The following is a 13342-nucleotide window of genomic DNA, read 5'->3' as shown; positions in this document are numbered from 1 at the left end:
CCTGTGAAAAGAAAAGAAAAATGGCAAACAGTTTCTTGTAGGTACTATTGGTAGTAGCAACTATTCATCCTCTCTTTATTTTATGTATGAATGGCCATAGGGCCATACAACTTTTCCTTCTTTTTATGATTAAGACAAGCTGAAAAACCTGTAAAGATATACTTAAATGTATGACTTCCTTCACATTTTTCAAAGCAGTCCAGGGTGCCCATTTGGAGTTTTGGTTTTGTTCCTGGGCCTCAGAGTACTCAGACATTACAATCAGTGATTTAGTTGCAGTTTTTAACAGAGCTTAAATGTCTTTCATAGCCCTGAAATAAATGTATTGCTACTTACTTCTTTTGTTAACAATACCAGTACGTTTAGGTCACATGCATGTAAGCTAAGCGCTGTTTGGAGGATACCTCACATTTTTGTGGCAAATAGTAGAAAATAGTGTTAAATCTGTTCAGGCCTGACACTTCTGTTTTTCTTAAGGAAGTGAAAATATTCTTTATGTTCCTCCTTTTGCCTAGATGTTTTATGAACAGTAGTTGTACAAAAGCAAGTATTATGTGTGCAAAATATATATATGTGGAATTAAGTTATTAAGCTCCTGAGTGAATGTGAGATTTTGCCTCTTAAACACATCTCACCCACTATGAGGTTTTACAGTTTCACTCTCATATCATAGGTGCAAACTCAGAGGAAGCCCATATAGGTGTAAAAACAGTAAACGGAGAAGTGTTTCTCACTGTGTGACTTTGCCAACATCCTCACATCAAATGGTATTTGCGTACTTATTTGCATCTCGTCCTCGACTCAGTTGAGTTGATCTGCTGCTGAGACTCGACTGTTAGTTGCTGCATTAAGGAAAAATGTGTTCGACATTTCCCCGCTGCTTCCCCCGCAGATCCTGCAGATCCTACAGAGTGAACGGTAAGACTGTTACTGTATCACAGCAGCAGATTTAAGTTATAGGCAGTAAAAACCACACAGGTCGAATGTGGCTGACACTTTTAACTGACAAAAATGTTACTATAAAAATCAGTTGAAGTCATTTAAATTGCAAAAGAGACACTTTGAATGTTTCTCAATTGCTGTTGCAATTTTGTATGAAATCATAGAGGGTCTTGAAGGGGAAGAACAATTGCCTTAGATCTGAAAAAACACCAGAGCAAGAAAACAAAACTGGTTTTGACCTTTTGTGCCTCACTTTAGTGGTTAGCGCTCTACAGCAACAAGCGGGGCCTTCATGTGGAGCGTTTGCATGTTCTTCCTGCACCTGCGTGGATTTCCTCCCAAAGTGTACGAGTGTGTGCTTGTCATTCTCTTTTTGTTAGTCCAATAATTACATCTCCCAGATCAGGATAAAGAAAGAAAGGCATCTTAAATGGACTGGTGTTTATATAGCGCAACAGAGCAAAGAGCTAAAGGGTTTAGAGGAGCCTACGCAGGGGTTTGTGCGTGTATGTGTTGTTGTCATATCTCCATCTAGACATCATAATACTTAAAGCCTTCAGGGCGCTGCATTAAACAATACATATTATTATAGGTGGTGGCTACAAACACATTCTCCCTGTTGGGCATCCTCAAAGCTTTTATCTCTTCCTCTCAGCTTTCACCTTCCTGTCTGATCCTGCCTTGCTCCAACTCATCTCCTGGCACCTCTTCCACAATGTTGAGTAAAATCCTTTCTGCCTGACCAAGCTGTTGTTCCTTTTAATTTGAACAGAAAGTCTGTGTACTCTGTTTGCCCAACCGCCACTAATGTGGCATCAACATAGAGGCCACTGTGTCCTTTTGAAAGGACTGTAGGACTCATACAAATTGTAGAAATGGTGTTTGATGCTATTTGTCTTAAATTAAATGGTGACATTTAGCTGGTCTATGTTCCTACTCTCATTAATGGCCAAGAGCTCTTGGTAGTGACCAAAAACATGAGACTGTGGATACAAATGCTGGAAATAACCTTTCTAAGAGGGTAGGGGGACTTTCACTTAGAGATGGGGTGAGAATCTCAATCATTCGGAGGGACTCACAACTGCTGCTCCTCCACATGGAAAGCAGCCACTGGTGTGGATATGTGACTAGGGAGCCTCCTAGGTGAGAGCTTTCAAGCATATCCAGCTGGGATAAGGCTCTCAGGCACACCCCTACACTGGAGAGATTCTCCTGGATGACCCAGGAACAGCTCAGTGCCCTATACTGGAAGAGCTAGGGAGAGAGAGATCTGGGTGTCTCTGTGTAGACTGCAGCCCTCTGTAACTCAGGCCTGGATAAATGTTTGTTTGACTTAGTAAAAGATATACCTGCAGTGTGTATCCACACAGCAGCAGAAAGGTCAAAGTGGATGTCAGTCGTTTAAAAGATGCAATGTAAACACCAGAAAGAACAATATGAAACCAAAATAAGTAAGTAAGTCATACTGGACTTTTTCTGTATTAAAACAAAATAACAGATCTAAAGAGTCTGTTCACATGTACAAATGAACCTTTAATAATTAACTGATACCCAAACCAAGTTAAAGCATCATTTACTTTTGTGACTGCATTAGTGTGTTATTCTGGTCCTGAATGCTGCTGTAACAACAGAAAATTGCAAGGATACATCATTTGGCAGAAAGAAAAATCATTTTAGTACTTGTTCAGATTTGTTTTCAAACATTTTATTTCATTTGCTTTTATGTTTGTCTGTCATAACAGTCAGCTCGATGTTTCACTGAGTCACCAAACAAAAGCAAAAGTCTTTATTTGTCAGTGCCATCCAAAGCATACTACGCACCGAGACTTTCTGACCTGCAAAAAAATCTGGTTGAGTGTGGTGGTCTGGGTTGAGGTTTGGCATTATTAGTTGTCATGGTTCTGTTTTTTTACTTTCACAAAATCACAAACTTCCACCTTTAGCTTATTTAGGAGTCTAACAAATAAGTGAGTCATACTGATTATAATATCTTTTCTTTAAAAAGCAGACAAAAAAACACTGACGGTGTACTTAAGGCTGGTCAATGTTTAATAAGGATCATCACCTTTTTACACTTTTTCTGGCCATCAATTTTAGTTGGTTACAAAATAAACACTAAATGGCTAAAAACATAACATTCTAGTGAGCTTTTAGTGTTGTTGTGCAATTGACTTGCTAATGGCATAAAAATAAAAGTACAGGATCATGAAAGTCATAAAGAAAGTATGAAAGACTGTACAACATTTCCTAACAGTCGACAAAGTACCTGTTAAGAGAAGTTGGTCCAGAAGCCACATAAGACAAATGCTTCTGTGCTAGTGCTAAAAACAGCACAGCTTTCTGTGTGTGTGTGCGCGCACACACGTGTGTGTGTGTGTGTGTGTGTGCGCGCGCTTGTGTGTGTGTGTGTGTGTGTGTGTGTGTGTGTGTGTGTGTGTGCGCGCGCGCTTGTGTGTGTGTGTGTGTGTGTGTGTGTGTGTGTGTGTGTGTGTGTGCGCGCGCGTGCTTGTGTGTGTGTGTGTGCTTTGGAAGGGGAGGGATTGCATGTGTGGCTCTGTGGGTCTCTCTGAAATTTCCCTACATCATCTGAGCGGGAGGAGCTTGTCTCGTTAGGCATAAAAGCTCACAGCAGCTGCAGTTACTTTCAAAGCAGTGACTGTGAAGCTTATGTGAGTAGAATCTTAATGAATTTTTTTGATATATATAATGTGGATAGTTTGTTTGGCAACAAAAATACTTTTTACAGACTTACTTTGGCATATTGTTGTAATTAGAATGGATTTAATCTATTTTTAATTTCACGGTCATGCTATAAACAAGGCTAAAATGTTTAGTTTATGCCAATCATATTAAAAAAATGTATATTAAAGCAGGTTTTTTTTTAAATTGCAGATTCCTCAGCACCTTTCTTGGCCTGTTGGTCACGTTTTACAACCTGGAGAAGAATGCGGACACAGTCGGGTTCATCCACAACAGGCACGTCCAACAGTTCCCCTGAACAAACTTTAAGAGCTGGAGGAAAATGGTTTAAAAAGTTCTGGCGAAGCCCCACAGGTCAACCCAGTGACAACGGTCCTTCCACTACTGATGGACACCAATCACCTACTGAAGAAGAGCGGCCAGTTGGTAGGTGACATACATCCAGCTGTTATTAGCTATTTCCTGTTAACCCTCTGTATCTCAACTAAATTGTGTTTTGTGTGACATATTAAAAAAAGAAAGGAAATTGATGTTACGGTTGTTCCACGAAATAGTGCTGATGTGTAAAAAACACCTCTATTACAGAAATAAGGTTCTCCATTTCTTCCAGAAATGTTAAATACCTTATTTTAGGAGAAATATGAACTGTTTAAAGATTATTTATCTTTGTTTTTCTCCACCAGTGACTCCTACTTTTGAGGAATGCCTTGAAGGACAATACCTGTTTGAAGCCACTCAACTGTTGATAGACAGGGAGAAACATCTGTTTGGAGAGAAAACAAAGGCTGATGCACTCAAAGCTCACGAGGAAGCAGTAAAAAAGCTTGCTGCAGACTATGAAGCCCTTGAAAAGCGTTTAGAGCAGACCGTGCAGCAGAGTCTTTCTCTCAGCACTGAGGAAGAGGTGTCTGCTTTGATTTCAGCAGTGAAAGCCATCAACCTTGAGGAAGAGCAGGACCAGCTGTGGGGACAAATATGCCGGACGCCACCAGCCTGGAGGCCCAAGAAGTGGAAGGAGCACCATGACAAAATGCTTCATGAATTAGTGTATAGTCGTTTGGAGAACCCATCGAGCCTCATTGGTGATCAGGTGAACCAGTCCTCGATCCAGGCAGACATCCAGTCCATGGGCAAGCAGCTGAAGGAGGACATGGAGTGGGTGGTGGAGGTTGTGAACAACTGCTACCCACCAGAGATGGAGATCTGTAACTTTTATGCAAGACAGTACCACCAAACTTTCAGCGCAAGACTCAAAAAGATTGCAGACTTTGTTCTGGATGACAAGGACTGCAGCTTCCTCCTGCGATGGGTGAAGGAGTTTTATCCAGGGTAAGCCACCAGTTCAATTATTGTTTGAAGCAGCATCTTTCTGTGACTAAACATGAGGATGTCTGTCAGTGTGAGGTCCTTCATTGTTTTTAGAAGAATAAATACCTGAACAATTACAGATAGTGAATAATAATACAAATGTAACGGCTAATTTCTTGTTTTCTTAATGTGCTAAATAAAATGCCATTTTTGTAGACTAAACACAACTTGGGTTGTTTATAGAAACTCATGTGTTATCTGCTCTGTGTACCAGAATCCTTGAAAAACCTGAGCTGGCCAGTAATATCAATACTGAAGCGCTGGGAAACCTGCTTCCTGACGAGTTACTGAAACCTCTGGAGGAGCAGTACCTCAGCAAACAACAGGTAACACAGTGTATCTGAGGCGTGCATCTATGGGCTCAAAATGTGGTCATAAATATTTTGTACTTGTAAAAAAGATTTGTATGTGTAAAAAAGATTTGTATGTGTAAAAAAGATTTGTGTGCGCGTAAAAAAGATTTGTGTGTGGACTTAGAAAAAAAAACCCTGCAAGTTACAAGTACGGATTTTTGACCCTATTTTTCTTCCCTTCATCTGATTGGTCAATGTCATGTCAATCACAAATGTAACAATCCAATCAGAGAACAGATGGGTTTGGCTGTCGAGGGGCGCTTTTTTGAACTGCAGGTCTTTGAAGGGAATAAATGCCCTTTTACATGCCAACCCAGCGTTTTCCTTCATCACCACGAAGGAAAACAGTCTGTGGTCGTCCGAGTTTGGTGATTTTTATGTCACAGGTCTACGTGTTTAATACAGGGACTTCCACAGCCTTTTCAACAGCGCTGCGGACCGCGGGGTGGGGGCGGGCAGTGTTTTGGAAATGACAGTCTTCATTACAAAGCTTTCTTCGTTATGAATTAGCATACATGTTTTTATTGAACATTTGAAGAACTAGCAAAAAAAAACAGACTCTTGTAGAGGACATAAAGTCAGAGATAGAAAAGACAAGGAGCAGGTGCATCTAGTACAGGTAGAGCTGCTGCAAAAACCCACAGAGCCCAGCAGCCAGCGCAACAAATTCTGGATCCTTTGCTTTTAGTTAGCATTAGCAGCGTATCCTGCATCCGATGTGAATGGACTTTTATGCTGCGCACTGTGACTCACAGCAATGGTCCTGGGTCAGCCCTGACTTTGTGTTAAACTAATCCTAAAGTAATAATGTTATTTCTAACCACTGATATACCACAACTTTATCCTTTCAACAGCTGCTGAAAGTTAGGGGACCTAGCTGCTATCGGATATTTATATAGCGATCCTCCAGCTTCAAACGGTATCACCCTTCAAGGACCTGCAGTTCAAAAAAGCGCCCCTCTGACAGCCAAACCCATCTGTTCTCTCATTGGATTGTTACATTTGTGATTGACATGACATTGACCAATCAGATGAAGGGTAGAAAAATAGGGTCAAAAATCCGTACTTGTAATTTGCAGGGTTTTTTTTTCTAAGTCCACACACAAATCTTTTTTACACATACACAAATTCTTCTTACACATACAAATCTTTTTTACGCACACACAAATCTTTTTTACACATACAAATCTTTTTTACAAGTACAAAATATTTATGACCACATTTTGAGCCCATATGCATCCAGTTAATCAATATGGTCTTTGCAGGGCTTAAAGTGAGATGTGCAAGACAAGCATCAAAGAGTTGTTGGTTTAATTTTTTTGAACATAATATTGTAGATGTAATTATTACTGTCAGTAATTAAATCTTTACACATGAAAGCGGTTTAAAACTGGCAGCTGTGTGTTGTTGTGTGTTTAGAGCGACCTGATGATTTATATCGGCCGAGTATTGGATGAAGCAAAGAAAGAGTGGGATCAAGGAAAGGAGCCGACAAGATATGATGGTTGCTACTCCAGTCCTGTGGCCTATGATGTCATCCAGGTACAGTTGCCGTAGAGTTGCTACAACTTGATATAAAAGAGGTTGAAATTGATGCTTTTATAAAAATGTATTAATATAAAGTGAAAGGCGTCACTTGTGTTGGCCTGCTTTAAGGGTCCTTATCATGGGTTCGTTGATTTCTAATTGTTGACCATTACTGACCATGATTAGAGGCTTTGTATACATTGCTATGTCTGAACTGTGCAATAAAATTATTGTGGTGAAGTAATGACGTAACATTGTTTTGATCATAGGAGAACAAAATGTGCAGACAAATATTTTCCAGCCTGCTGCACATATTAACCAAACTGAAAAAGACTTCTAGAAACTTTGAGAAAAAGATTAACAAACAAACAAAGGACCGTCATTTTTGTTTGGGTCATTTATAGAAACTCGTTTACTGTCAGATCAGAGTCACAGTTTCGAACCCTCCCATGGTTCTGTAGTTTAATCACTTGGGTTTGTCACTAACATTGTAAAGCACTGGGTTTGGTTCCTGGTGTTTAACTGGATCTGAAAATGATGGAAGTGCATTGCTGTGTAAAGTGCTTTGAGTACTTAAAACTGACACTGATTTGTCAATACATTTGTCTTCAGTTGATCAACGGCATCGTGACATCAGCACATATAACTGTAAGAGACCGACACAAGGCCCAGGAAATAACATCCAACCTGACAGACTTCATGCAGAGGTAACAAGGCTTCACAAGGCTGTCTTTTAAATATTGTCATTTGAAAATACATTTTAGTTTAATGTTTGGTAATAACAAGATAATAGAAGTGAAAACTGTTTTTAATCTTCTGCAGGTATCAAAAATTTCATGAAGACGTCATTAAGCAGAACAAACCGCACAGCAAAGCTTTCATAAAGGCAAACCTCAGCTGTGTCGAAAAGTTCAGGTATGTTTCTGATCCAGTTAGATGGAAATTCAGATTTTAACTTCATCATAAAAGGAGAATACATCACTGTGAGCTAATGTGTCCTGTGTGGTCTGTCTAAAGGGACTTCCTTGTGGAGCACAATCTGTTCCCAGAGGATGTGCGGGAAAACTGTTTGCAGGTCCTGACTGAGATGAAACAGTCTGCCCACACTTATTTATTAACGCCTGTGCACAAGATCCTCAAAGTAAGTTATTTACAACTGCAGATATCAATAATCCTCAGGATTAAATCCTAACATGTTTTAATCAAAGATTTTAAAACAATGTGTTATTTGTTCCTCACACAGCCACACTACCAGAAGGTGGGAACCAGTGACTGGCTGAAGAAGAACACGTTTGAGAAGCTGCTGAACAGCACTGAAGACCAGCTTCAAGAACTTCAGGGTTCGACTCAATCCTGTCATCAGGTAGAAACATGACAGCGTGAAACTTTGCTATGAAGCCATTATTACCAACTTTTAAATCAATGGACTAACATATGATCTTGTTACTTACATTCAGGAGCTGATTGGTCAGCTTCAGCAGGAAATGACAGTAGAATATGTCCGGAGGCTCCTGAAAGGAGAGGTCAAACTGAAGGACAAGGATCGTCAGCTGAAGGCTTACGAGACTGTGAAAGAAAATGCAGAGAGACTGCACGAGCTGTTTGCCAGAATGGTGAGACTCACCTTCACTGCACACTTTAGCTGAGACATGAATAAAATCAATCAAGCACAAACACCGATCAGCAAAACATTGTTTGACAGGGTGAAACAACCTTAGTCACAAATTCAGCTAACATCAACAACATCTGTGTAACTGAAAGAATTTAAAATTCACATATATTTACCAGTGTTAAATATCAACACTTCACCAAGTTTTTTGATTCATCATAAGCATCTGATGGAAGACAACACACTGCTCAGTAGACCATTTTAACACTTTTATTACTTCTGGAAAGGAGATGCGTCCTGCATGACACTCTGCCGCGAATCTTGAAATAATGATGTGCACTTACCAGTTTTATCACAGGGTGTCCCGCTCTAGTCTAAACAACAGTATTACACAAGCATTCAGTAGTCACATTGCATAGCATACCTATAGGTTATTGTTTGTTAGCTGCAAGACATCTTTTCTCAGCTCTGGCGAGGCTGCGACTTTTCCATAGTCCCTTCTAGTAAATTTCCACTGGCAGATGTTCCCTGTTATCAACTTCTGCAGACAAGCGTGGGCAGGAGTCTCTTACATTTCTATCACTAAAAGACATGCAGTCTAAGGCCTTTAATATCTGGGCCACGTCCATTCATTACTACACTATATGATTATATGACACTTTAGTTAATATAAAGCACAGCATTGAGGCACTTCAGATAATTTCATTTTCACATTTAACACACTAGCTGGAAGTTCCAGTGCAATTACTCCAGAAGAAAAAGCATCATTATTTCCAAAAACAGCAGCTATGCTGATTACAGTTTGGGGAAACTTGCAGACTAAACTGACGTCACTGATTTGTCTTCACAGGGATCCAAACAAGACTGGTTAAAGGAAATCCTGACCAAGATTGCAGAAGTGCTAAAACTCCAAGATATTCCTGCCATACAGATGCAAATTGTTTCAGTGGGATCTGCTTATCCCGACCTCAGGTAACTTTTGAATTGACTCAGAAATTATTTACTTTAATACAGAAACATACAGAGTATAACTCACACAAATGTAATGTGCTCTCATTTTTTGGGACCTGTTGTATCAACTGTAACATAAACAATAAGGACAGAACTATATCATGATAAGAGGTTTGTGAGACATTAGGTCAGGATAAACAATCGTACTTTTCAGAGAGAGCTGAGGGAAAACAGGAAGCAGACTGAGCGAAACATCTTAATTGGTTTCAGATCTTGTGAGCAGGATGAGCTACATTCACGGGAACTAACATGAGCTAAAAGTAGCTCCACCTATTGTCACATTTCCAACAGAGGTGGGCTGAGACATTTTCCACCTCCCCTCTTCTCAGCAGTTTAAAGAGGTGTAGTAAAGTGTTAATGACAGCTGTTAGTGTTTGCAGGAAGGATGTGTGTCAGGAGCAGAAAACTGGCTACACAAAAAGACATAACATGTCAGTGAAACACAAGTTTAGACGGGATCAGTGAAGTTATAACTTTTTCTGTTATTCGTATGTTGAAAGTGAAATAAAAGATTGCAGATTATATTTAGCTAAAAAAATGCTCAAATTTCTTTATATTTTTTCTTTTCTATGTCAAATGTGGCAGCTTTCACATGACAATCCTTTTTTCACAGTCTCTGACTTTACATAGAGAAAATAATCTCTTTTTAAACTCTTTCTTCTTTCTGTCACCAACAGTGAAAAACATGTTTCGGCTCTGCTCAAACTCAAGACAAACATCTCCAAAGCCGACAGGAAAATCGTCAAAACCACTCTGTCAGACACACTGAAGGAGAGCCGTGCTGATCCTGGAACCCGGAAGTTTTTCTCCAAAGTTGAAGTCAGATGAGCCGCACATTTGCTTCTTAGAGTATCACTGACTGAGAGTGTGGTTGCAGAGCAGCAATATTATTGTGTATTATATTGTGTTACAGTCTATCTCTGTAAAGACATGCAGAGTGAATGCCAGGGAAAAACATTGGTTCAGATGCTACTTAGACTGAAATCCCTATTATACGCAGACTCTGTGATGGTGAATGCTTGCTGTAGTCACTGTATGTTACTGTATACATAAGCTAGATGTCACATTCATGCTGGTAATTTTTGTGCATTTCATGTAAAATGTATTTTTGTAAATAAGTATGCAAGTGTGTGTTTTTACACACTTACAGACAGGTCAGTGTCATTCTATTATATGTCGTTTTGTTTAAAAACTACAATGGTGTTAAAGTCTAATATTTTCATGCCATAAATAGTATTACAGAGAATTATAAATGTCTCATGTACATAAAAAGACGTAAGTTCAGTTTTTTAATAAATGTGCAAAAACCAGCTCAATTTGTTTTTACGATTTACTCTGTGTTTAGTAGATGATCCACATGTAAACTGACTGTAGGGTTTATAGCAGGGGTAGGCAACCTTTCTGATGGCGATTGCCATTTAAAATTTCCTCAGAAGTCAGTGTGCCATATGATTGCATTAGCAATAAATTTAATAATGCTCTATATGAACAGTTACACAATATATAGAACCATTTTATAGAGTTATATTTGTTTGCAGATGTTGGCAGCTATCAGCGAATAGTTATCAGCTACTTTGAAACAAAAAAAGACACTTTTTATCCATAACAGCAAATGAACTGTACAACGGAAAATACAAATGCTATTTATGGTCTCCTCACAACAATGATAAGAAAAATAAACTAAGCCAATATGGCATGTCTGTTAATACAGAGATACACATGTTAATGTGATCTTTGGTCTCCCACTCAGAGACACAGGTCTCCGAGTGTCCAGCATTCAGACGGCTACCTGAGGACTCATGTGAGAGAAAATCTGCTCACACAGACATGTAGAGCCAAATACTGTCAATAGGCCTCTGCAATGTTCTGAAGACAGTTAAACTTGTCAGATAGTGATGTCCAGCAGGTGAAAATGCAAGCTCCATGAACACGCACAGCTATGGATTCCAGCTGCTTCGATGTTGCATTAACTGGCATTAACTCAGCCAGTTAAAGCGAGACAAATCCAGCTGCTCATTAAAGATTTGTGGTTTGATCAGAAAATAAAACATTGGTCCATACACCTGAAAGTCCCAAAAATGCATTGCGTCTCGAGTCTACGGATGTATCTGTGTATCTCCGTGGTGCTGATGCTGTGCTGAAGCTTTTGAAGTGTCAGAATTGTTACACCCCGGCCTAGGCAACCGGCGTGCAACGCAGGAAAATAAAAATAAGGAAAAAACACACGAAAAAAAACCACTAAGGCTCTCCACCAAAATCCCCAAAACGGAAGTGTCTCAAAACGAAAGTATTGACAAAACCCATTTACAGCTATTTACAACAAACTTTTTATTTACAACACGGGGGCAGATCACGCACATGACATACTGAAACACAAGGCTTAAATACATAGAAGGAGCAATCAGGGAATGGACCACAGGAGGGAAACACAGCTGGGGCAAATTAGACCTGACGAGACAAGGAAACGTAAACTGAACACACTAAGATGACACAGACTTTCAAAGTAAAGCAGGAAATACATGACAGTCACGCAAAAAACAAAACACTGACAACACCGAAACGTAACATTTCCCCCCACCCAAAAATCAAACATGTAACCCCAAGTGAAAAGTTTGATCCAGACAGACAAAGCCGATGAAGGCTGGAGCGGTCTCACGGACCCTCCAGCAGATGACAAAGGCTGAAGCGGTCCCCCGGACCCTCCAGCGAAGGCGGATGAAGGCTGGAGCGGTCCCTCGGACCCTCCAGCGGAGACGGACGGCTGAAGCGAAGGCAGACGAAGCTGATGAAGGCTGGAGCGGTCCCACTGACCCTCCAGCAGAAGACGAAGGCTGGAGCGGTCCCTCGGACCCTCCAGCGAAGGCGGATGAAGGCTGGAGCGGTCCCACGGACCCTCCAGCGACGACAAAGGCTGGGGCGGTCCCACGGACCCTCCCCCCAGTGAAGGCGGATGAAGGCAGACGAAGCTGATGGAGGCTGGAGCGGTCCCACGGACCCTCCAGCAGACGACGAAGGCTGGTGCGGTCCCCCGGACCCTCCAGCAGAGGCGGATGAAGGCTGGAGCGGTCCCTCGGACCCTCCAGCGAAGGCGGATGGCTGAAGCGAAGGCAGACGAAGCTGATGAAGGCTGGAGCGGTCCCACTGACCCTCCAGCAGACGACAAAGGCTGGGGCGGTCCCCGGACCCCCCAGCGAAGGCAATCCCGGACGAGCCCCCATATGTTACACCCCGGCCTAGGCAACCGGCGTGCAACGCAGGAAAATAAAAATAAGGAAAAAACACACGAAAAAAAAACACTAAGGCTCTCCACCAAAATCCCCAAAACGGAAGTGTCTCAAAACGAAAGTATTGACAAAACCCATTTACAGCTATTTACAACAAACTTTTTATTTACAACACGGGGGCAGATCACGCACATGACATACTGAAACACAAGGCTTAAATACATAGAAGGAGCAATCAGGGAATGGACCACAGGAGGGAAACACAGCTGGGGCAAATTAGACCTGACGAGACAAGGAAACGTAAACTGAACATACTAAGATGACACAGACTTTCAAAGTAAAGCAGGAAATACATGACAGTCACGCAAAAAACAAAACACTGACAACACCGAAACGTAACATTTCCCCCCACCCAAAAATCAAACATGTAACCCCAAGTGAAAAGTTTGATCCAGACAGACAAAGCCGATGAAGGCTGGAGCGGTCTCACGGACCCTCCAGCAGATGACGAAGGCTGAAGCGGTCCCCCGGACCCTCCAGCGAAGGCGGATGAAGGCTGGAGCGGTCCCTCGGACCCTCCAGCGGAGACGGACGGCTGAAGCGAAGGC

At 41.2% G+C, this 13342-nt stretch overlaps 1 protein-coding gene across 2 annotated transcripts; it reads left to right on the top strand.

Moving 5' to 3' along the window:
- The first annotated feature begins 826 nt into the window (after positions 1-826).
- LOC112429784 (tumor necrosis factor alpha-induced protein 2) lies at positions 827-10820 on the top strand. 2 transcript variants are annotated; one of them, XM_024806190.2, is made up of 12 exons: positions 827-918; positions 3835-4068; positions 4326-4971; positions 5225-5336; positions 6783-6905; positions 7503-7597; positions 7713-7805; positions 7908-8031; positions 8134-8253; positions 8348-8503; positions 9350-9471; positions 10188-10820. In XM_024806190.2, exons 1-12 carry the CDS (start codon positions 858-860, stop codon positions 10336-10338), a joined length of 2037 nt encoding a protein of 678 aa, XP_024661958.2. In that variant the 5' UTR covers positions 827-857; the 3' UTR covers positions 10339-10820. The 2 variants fall into 2 exon arrangements, with proteins under 2 accessions (XP_024661958.2, XP_076733903.1); XM_076877788.1 differs by lacking the exon at positions 827-918 and adding an exon at positions 3565-3611.
- The last annotated feature ends 2522 nt before the right edge of the window (positions 10821-13342 follow it).

Source organism: Maylandia zebra, linkage group LG19 (genome assembly GCF_041146795.1).
Source record: "Maylandia zebra isolate NMK-2024a linkage group LG19, Mzebra_GT3a, whole genome shotgun sequence".
Classification (NCBI taxonomy): domain Eukaryota; kingdom Metazoa; phylum Chordata; class Actinopteri; order Cichliformes; family Cichlidae; genus Maylandia; species Maylandia zebra.
This window is presented reverse-complemented; position numbering and strand designations above follow the sequence as displayed.